This window comes from Molossus molossus, unplaced genomic scaffold (genome assembly GCF_014108415.1).
Source record: "Molossus molossus isolate mMolMol1 unplaced genomic scaffold, mMolMol1.p scaffold_m16_p_20, whole genome shotgun sequence".
NCBI classification, from domain to species: Eukaryota; Metazoa; Chordata; class Mammalia; order Chiroptera; family Molossidae; genus Molossus; species Molossus molossus.
In genome coordinates, this window is record NW_023425356.1 from 32,480,518 (window position 1) to 32,489,000 (window position 8,483).

Here is an 8,483-nt window from a genome sequence, read left to right on the forward strand (position 1 = left end):
CTGGAGCCTGGCTTTCTTCCTTTCTGTCCTCATGTCTGCTGGGCTGGTGAGCAGGACCTCAGGCCTGAGCTCTATTTCTTCTCTTTTCTCTGGCTTCACTCGGCTTGGGATGCTGACTACTCCCCAGTCTTGTGAGCTCATGATGGAAGATTGGTGGGGAAGATAAGTGAGACCACCCCGCCTCCCTCCAGGTTTCTGCAAAGAGAAAGGCGCTGAACAGTATTGCGGGAGCGCTCCCGTGACTCTGTTATTGCCACTCTCACCCTAGAGGCCGCCCCTGGACAACGGACTCTGGCCTGGTCCCTGGCCCCTGCCACACCGGTAGGTGGGCTCGCCCATGCATTGCTGCCTGGCAGGCTGCAGTCTTTTCTACAGTGCAAGAGAATTTCAACTCAAATTTGGAGGGAGGAGGGAAGTCACAGGATCCGTTCCAGGCTTAGCATGGACTTAAAATATTTCACAATCCCCTCCAGGCATTCCTTGCCTAAGAGCCCGTGTGGCTTTTTAGTTAGAAACCACTTTCTCCATTCAGATTCAGGCCCTCAGGGCTGTAGTACTGGGCCCCTGGGCCTTCTCTGTCCTTTTTCATGCCAGAGAGGTGGAACCTTTTGTAGGTGACTCAGGCTTCTGGTGGAACCTGCCACCTCATCTGTGCTGGTGGCCCCTGTTAACACCTCAGGAATCCTGTTTTCTCTCCTGGTCTCTCCTCTGTGGCACGCAGGCACCTCCCCTGCTGTTCTTTACTTAGCCCTGTACTCCAGATTAGCACATTCTTGATTTCCTCTCTCCAGGCTCCCTGCATGTCACAGCTGTCTGCACAGCCTCCTGGCCCTGCCCTGACGTCAGCCGGCCTGCCCTCCTGACTGATTGGAAGGTCTTGCTTTCATTGCTTGCGTTGGTTTTCATACCCATCAGGGACTTCTGAGAAACATGTGCTTGGATGTCAGTTAACCAGTCTTCACGGGACATTTTTATTATATTTCTCTTAGAATTGAAAAACACTGCTCTTTCCAATGTTCTTATTTTGTTAAATGGGATCAGTTTTACAGATAAAGAAACCCTTTTCAGAAATGTTGATTGCTTCCCTGACATGAACCTGGAAATGCAGAACGGAGATGCGAGTTGTGTGTGCTTCCCAAGGCCAGGTTTGCTGTGCTCGGTCCTTCCGGCTCCTCCATCAGGTGAACTGTGTGCGAGCCTGGAGGTGGAGTGTGCACCCCAGCTTTCTGACTGCAGCTCTCTGTTGCCTGATGCCACATACGCTAACGTGTCTAAAGCAGAAAGGACAGGGCTTTTAGTGTCCAGATTCCAGGAGGGGCGGAGGGGCGCGCGCTTGGGTTTGGGTCTTGGTGCTTCTTCACTTAGCACAGATCTGGTTGGTTAGAGCTTGGAGCTGGTTCCCAGGTGGTGTCACCAGGCTCCAGACAAAAACCCAGACTGCAGTCTTGCTGATGACTTGTGCTGGCTTTGTCACGTGCTCCAGCCTCCACACAGATGTGATGGAGGGGCCCCTGTGCTGTGCCAGCTGTGCTGCTGGTTCAGTGATGAGTGCCCAGCTGCTAACTAAGCACTCTTAGAGGTATGATTTCATTAGCTGCTTGCAATGGCTGTAGGAGGGAGGGGGCCAGGTAGGTATTAACCCCTCTAACTTATAGATGCAAAGCAGACAGGAAGGTAATGACCTCCCCAAGGTTATATAACCAGAAATCGATCCAACGTCATATTGCCTCTGTTTGAGTAAATTTGACAACTTTGTTTCGTCTCTGGGCCTCCGTTCCTGTATGTGTCTAGGGGGCGATAGAGGTCTTTCCTGTTTGGCTGCTCTGAGAACTATTGCGCCTGAATCCTTTGAACTTACAGTCTCACAGCACATTCTGTCAGTGGGTTATAAGTGTTTTCTGTGTCTGACATCCTAGAGCGCTCCCCACACGCAGCCTGAGTTCTTTCAGATCAGGACTCCTCTATTTGGTCTTGACATCCAGCACAGTGTGCGGCCCGTAGTAGGAGCTCAGTAAATGTTTGTGGAATTAAATTACATACATGTAAAATCAGTCAGTGCCCCTTCCTACTCCTCAGAGCTTGGGAGAGGAAAAGAAACTTTTTTCCTGGTCCATCCAAATGAATGAAGTTGAGGGTGGCAGAACCCAGGACCTGTGCAGCATCCTCATATGACCACTAGGTAGCAGTGTGACCCCACGGGGGCCTTGCCTGTTGCCTGCTCAAGACTGAAGTAACTGGGCACCCGTTTGGGGACTGCCTCTGCAAAGTCAGTCTGCAGTTGTGGGTCTGAGACTGAGGAGTCTCGGCCTCTGTTTCTTCTCGAAAAGCTGTGTGGTGTGTCTTGCAAAAGGCTTGGACTTTGCAACCCATCGGTCCTGGATTCCAACCCTGGCTCTGCCTTTTCTCCGATCTGAACCTGGGACACACTATTTCTCGGAGCCTCAGTTTCCTGATCCTGGAAAATGCCAATTACTGTAAAATTGGAAAAGGTCGAGCATACCATGGACCAAAGCATAAATGAGTGCTAGTGTTGGAAATCCCCGTGTTTGCCTTTCATTGCCCTCTGTAATCTGGCTCCGTCTGGGCCATCTGATCTCACTGACCACACTTCACACACTTTCCAGCAGGACCCCTAGCTCACCCACCCACCCCACTCCGCTCCCTCTGAGCCCCGATCCCGCTGCTTTTCCCTGCCTGCAGCCTTCCCTCCTGCCCATTTCCTTCTCAACCCGACTGCCCCCTCCCAGCTGGGGTGTACACTGTATGGCACTAATCTTGACTCCCCACGGAGTTGGTAAGTCTGCGAAGGTCCTTATCTTAATTGTTTAGGCCACTGCGCTGTGCGCTTAGCAGACATTCTGTAATGAGAGGAACAGCTACTGTTGCTGAGCGCATGCCAGGACTCTGCTAGGCATTTTGCAGAATTCTTTCATTTAATTCTTACAAAAAGTGTATCCCCTTTTTCAGAGGGATGTATCAGGATGCTTTTTGGCTCTTACCAAAAAGAAGTAGGAGGAATGTGTGGTGATATCAGCAAGGGCCCGGGTAGTTGCCACCTCTCCTGGTTGCCTTCCTCAGTGTACTGGGTTCATCCGCTTCGGCTGGTTCCCCCTACGGCACCAGGGTGACTGGCACGGTCCCAGGTGCATATGCAGGAAAGGCGATGTACTATCCTCCTGCTCCCTTTAAGAGGCCTCTCAGCAGATTTCCTACAAAGTTCTTCTTGGCCAACGTTGGTTCTTGGGCTTATTCCCAAGCCAGGCACTAGTAAAGAGGTTGGACTTAATGACATTGGCTTGGACTAGTCAAGATGCCTGAGATCGTGAGGTTTCCAAGCTCCTTTAAGGCTCCAGGCCCCCTGTCCATGAAAGAAATGGGGACGTGAAGAGGCTTGGTGAGTTAATAACTTGCTCGAGGTTGCAGACCTCATAAGAACCAGGATTTGAACAAATCGGGCTGACTCTGAGGCCATATTGGTTGAATGAAGTAAACCACAGAGGAAGAAAGAACATTGCTCAGGATTTGGTGTGCTGGGTTTGAGGGATCGTGGAGATACCTTTTGTTATAAATTGTGAGTCTGCTCTCTCCCTAGACCCGTCTCCATTATTGGACTGGTTCCCCTCAGTGTGCCCTTCTCCCCATGCCCCGTTACCCGGTCTTCCAGTGCCTAACTGCTGCCTGCCGTCTGGAATAGACTTTAGGCCCTTAGCTGGGTAGCCTATCAAGGCCCCACGGGCTCATATTGAGGTTTCTTTTAGAGCAGATGCGAGAGCTAAACCTCCAAGTCAGGATTTGGGAGAAGTCTCTGCCAGGGAAAATACCAAGGGGGCTGGCTTGGTAGTGGGGATTTATGGTGCATTTATGGTCAGCGGGCACATGGGCCAGGGCCTTGCAATTAGGTCCCTGTGGGGCAGCAGCCCGCTGTCCCCCTCCAGAGGCAGGGCATGTGTTCAGGAGGCTGCTTGGCTTGTAGATGCTGCAGGACTGCCCGAAGGCCCGGCGCGAGGTGGAGCTGCACTGGCGGGCCTCCCAGTGCCCACACATCGTGCGGATTGTGGACGTCTATGAGAACCTGTATGCGGGGCGGAAGTGCCTGCTGATCGTCATGGAGTGGTAAGCAGCCCTGGTCCTGGCACCGCCCACCACTCCCTGCCCAGGCCCCTCACTTCCTGAGGCCTGCCCACCTGTGCCCTGAAGCTTAACATGGGAATGCTTGATTTCTCGGTGGGTGGATGATGGAAAGTGGGGGTGGGGTGTTGTGTTCCCAAGATCTAACTGTGGCTTTGTTTCAGCTTGGATGGTGGCGAACTCTTTAGCCGAATCCAGGACCGGGGAGACCAGGCGTTCACAGAAAGAGGTAGAAAGGGTCTGTTGAATAGGCCTTGGTCAGTGGGGGGTGGGGTTTCTGAGGGGACCTTCTGCGTGCTGCCTTCTGAGACAGGCTGAGGCCTCTGTGCCCCCGCTCGCTGCCAGGGCTGCTGTCCTCAGCTGAGCCAGGGCGGCTCCTTGTGTGTTGGTTTCTGGGGTGGGTGGTGGATATAGGGAACCTCAGGCTGCATTGGGGCAAGGGGTGTGGGGGGCCTGGAGTATCGAGTTTCCAAACCTAATGACACACCTTGACTTTCTTTCCCTGTCCTTTACAGAAGCTTCAGAAATCATGAAGAGCATTGGTGAGGCCATTCAGTATTTGCACTCAATCAACATTGCTCATCGGGATGTCAAGGTACCACCTGTTCATCATGCCCCTCCCCCAGCTCAGGCGCTGCAGAGGGCCCCGTCCTGCCTCCTTGCTGCCTGGTCCTGACAGCAGCTTAAGGCAGGGTACCATTTTCTGCTCTGCAGGGCCTGCTCCCTCTGGGCAAACCCCCCACCCAGCGGGAAGCCTCTGTGGTCATGCTCGGCCCTGTTGGTCCTCTCAGTCACATTGCACAGCCACACCTGTGGTTTCTCCGCCCCGTGGTATTTATTGCTGGTTCTCTTTATTAGTCCTCATCTCCAAGCTCTCGGAAGGCAGGGAGCTGGTCATACATAGCTGATGGCCCGCAGACCACAGGGGCTGGACAAATGGCTACTGATGGAGGAAGGAAGGAAGTCATCTTTACCCTTTTGATTTCCAATGGCCCCTCACAGCAGGCTTGTTCTTTCTCTGTCTCTCTCTGTAGCCTGAGAATCTCTTATACACCTCCAAAAGGCCCAATGCCATTCTGAAACTCACCGATTTTGGCTTTGCCAAGGAAACCACCAGCCACAACTCATTGACCACTCCTTGTTATACGCCATACTATGTGGGTAAGTCCCGAGGAGGCCAGGGCTCATCTTTCCCCAGAGCTTCTCAAACCTTCCTGTTCCAGTCTTGGAGCCACAGGTCCTAGGAGAGGCATGTTCTCCAGCCTTTTCTGCCACTGGTTCTGGTGTGACCTGACCTGAAGTAGGGTCCATCAGAGTGAGGGGGGACTAAGGTGTCACAGGGCGTCATCTGCCTGAGGTCACATGCACTTCTCCACGGAGAGCCGCCACTTCCACCAGGTGCCCAGTGGAGTCGTGTGCAGATTTGGTCCTGGTGCCCCAGATGACTGGCACAGGATAAACCCGCAAACGTTTCTGTCAAATTAAATGGACATCCTGAATCCGAAAGGCTCTTGCCAAGAATTATGTTACCTTAAGATTCTAGCCTTAGGTTCCCCTTAGAGGAGGGTCTTTGCTCTTCTCCATCCAACCCCGGGCCTGGGTTATGGCTGTTCCCCTCCCCGCCAGCTACAGTCCCATCATGACGGGAGCATCATCCACAGAGAAACTGGGGTAGGTCACCGTGTCCGAGGGCCAGGCCCCCTACACTGATTGACCTTTGGTTTGCAGCTCCAGAAGTGCTGGGCCCAGAGAAGTATGACAAGTCCTGTGACATGTGGTCCTTGGGTGTCATCATGTATATCCTGTGAGTGTGCTGGGGCGGGACAGGGCAGGGCGGGCTGGACGGGGGCAGAGGTGGGAGGAGGTGTGCACCTCTTCAGCTGAGAGGAAGAGGCAAAGGTTGGGATTTCCCTTCTGGATGGAGGGTTCCCTGTGAATCTCCTGCGTGTCCCCTTCTCTTGATGCTCAGTATCCTGATGGCTAAGCAATGGGTGTAAACTAGCTAACGGGCAGGGAATGTGTGGTTTAGGCACTTGGCATATAGGAATCCTGGCCCTGTCCTCGACTTTCTGTACTGTGCCTGAATCAGCGAGTCCCAGCTTCTCTGTAGCCTCTGTGAGAAGTCTGTTTCTCACCTTGTTCCTGGTACAGGGCCCCTAAATAACACCAGCTCTGCCCCTCTCTTCCTGCGTCCCCTTGGCTCAGGCTCTGTGGGTATCCGCCCTTCTATTCCAACCACGGCCTTGCCATCTCTCCGGGCATGAAGACTCGTATCCGAATGGGCCAGTATGAATTTCCCAACCCAGAGTGGTCAGAAGTGTCAGAGGAAGGTAAAGAGCCTGTGTGTGTACATGTGTGCATGCATACCTCTGTGTGTGGGCGTCCGTCTCATGCAGGTGTGTAACTGGGCAGGTTCACACCAACCAGGTATGCCCTGTCTGTGTGAAGGGCCTGGCGCGGGGCCTTGTAGGGCCTGTCAGGTGGGATAGCCGTGATGGTCCTCAGGGCAGATCCCTGGGTAGTCTGCCTCCCCTGTGACACCCCCTAGATTCTCCCTGAAGATGGGAGGAGCAGGAGAGGGAGCGTGGCTTCTGAGTGTCTCTGTTCCCTGTGTCACCCCACAGTGAAGATGCTCATCCGGAACCTGCTGAAAACAGAGCCCACCCAGAGGATGACCATCACGGAGTTTATGAACCACCCCTGGATCATGGTAAGTCTGGCAGGCAGAGAGACCTGGGTCCTTGGGGACTGTCCCTTGGGATGAGGGCTTAGCCAGGACTCTGCCCTGTCCAGGCTTTCACTTGGACCCCTTTTCTCTCCCCTCAGCAATCAACAAAGGTCCCTCAAACCCCACTGCACACCAGCCGGGTCCTGAAGGAGGACAAGGAGCGGTGGGAGGATGTCAAGGTGAGGGAACCCCTGGCCGAGAGGGGATTGGGGAGGCACCTCCCGGAGGTGTCTGGAGGTGCTGGATGGGGAGGACTTGGCTCTGCATTCTCTCACCCCAAAGGGTTTTTGCTACCACAGAGCAGCGGCTCTGAGTCACTTCCCTGACCAGGCTCGGGCAGAGGAGTCTGTGTTCCAGGCTAAGCTCGGCCTGGCTCTTCCCTATAAGCTGTCCATTCCCCGGGTCTCTAAAAGGACCTGAGAAGTCATCTGGTGCTGTCTTCCTCATTTTGCAGATGAGGAAACTGAGGCCCAGAGAGGGGAATGGCCTGTTCAAGGTCAACAGCTAATGTCTGGCTGAGATCCCAGGTCTGACTCCTCGGCCGGTGCTCTCTCTGCCTTCCCGTGGGGTCATTGGTGGGCTCGTGGAGAGCGGCGGCAGCGGTGGCCGTCTCGGTCGACCCAGCGCAGACCTGAGGCTGCTATGGGTCCTGGACCCACTAACCAGCCTGTCCCTTCTCCCTCTGCTCTGGTCGCCTGCATCCTGCCTCACTTCTGTCCCTTACATCTTCCTGCCAGGAGGAGATGACCAGTGCCTTGGCCACAATGCGTGTCGACTACGAGCAGATCAAGATAAAAAAGATTGAAGATGCCTCCAACCCTCTGCTTCTGAAGAGGCGGAAGAAAGCCCGGGCCCTGGAGGCTGCAGCCCTGGCTCACTGACCCCCACAGCCCGTCCTTCTCCACTGGAGGACAAGCAATAACTCTCCACCTGAATATTTTTTTTAAATGAGGAGACACAGAACTGTCCACTGCTGCCTCCCCTGCTCCTCGGCTGCACGGAGCCTGGAGCCTCGAGAGAGGCCGAATTCTGCCTTTGGTTCTGGCCGCCCCAGCCAGGGAGAGGCTGGGAGGGCTGGAGGGCATGGAGGGAAGGGAGCAAGATGCTCTTGAACCTGTGCTCATTTTGCAGTTTTATCAGTAATTTGACTTAGAATTTTTATGAAACTTCTTTTATTGTTCTTTCCCCACTCCTCCTCTCCCCCAAACTTCTTCCTCTTGTTAAAGAGTATTTGTGGAAACTGTTATAGGGAGTGTCCCGGTGTTGTCCCCTCTGTCCCATGTCCCCACTACAGCCTGAGCTCCCTGCTGGCTGAGGCCTTCTGGAGCCCACGGCCATGGAGGGCTGGGGCCGGATGCTGCCCACCTCCTCTACTGGATCCCTCAGACATCACCAGTGTGCCAGACGGATAGGAGTGCGTGATCGTGTGTGTGTGTGTGTGTGTGTGTGTGTGTGCGCGCGCATGCACGCCGTGCACGTGTGCCTGGGACTGCACCTTTGTGGGGCCAGGGGCAGGCAGGGCTGCATAGGGAGGGCCCTGCTGTGGCTCAGGAACTCTCTCCCCCTTGGGCCTGCCCAGCCCCGCCTGTGTCGGGCCTGACATAGTGCCTGGAAGCCTGTCCAGACT

General features: G+C 54.4%; 1 protein-coding gene across 1 annotated transcript in view; it reads left to right on the forward strand.

Moving 5' to 3' along the window:
• Positions 1-8,004, forward strand: part of MAPKAPK2 (MAPK activated protein kinase 2) — a 44,348-nt gene extending 36,344 nt beyond the window's left edge. The window contains exons 2-10 of the mRNA XM_036272274.1: positions 3,974-4,113; positions 4,293-4,357; positions 4,644-4,723; positions 5,163-5,289; positions 5,857-5,932; positions 6,334-6,458; positions 6,753-6,838; positions 6,955-7,035; positions 7,594-8,004. Coding sequence (XP_036128167.1) covers positions 3,974-4,113; positions 4,293-4,357; positions 4,644-4,723; positions 5,163-5,289; positions 5,857-5,932; positions 6,334-6,458; positions 6,753-6,838; positions 6,955-7,035; positions 7,594-7,737 — 924 coding nt within the window. The 3' untranslated portion in view covers positions 7,738-8,004. The remainder of the gene's footprint in view (positions 1-3,973; positions 4,114-4,292; positions 4,358-4,643; positions 4,724-5,162; positions 5,290-5,856; positions 5,933-6,333; positions 6,459-6,752; positions 6,839-6,954; positions 7,036-7,593) is intronic.
• Positions 8,005-8,483: the final 479 nt, after the last annotated feature.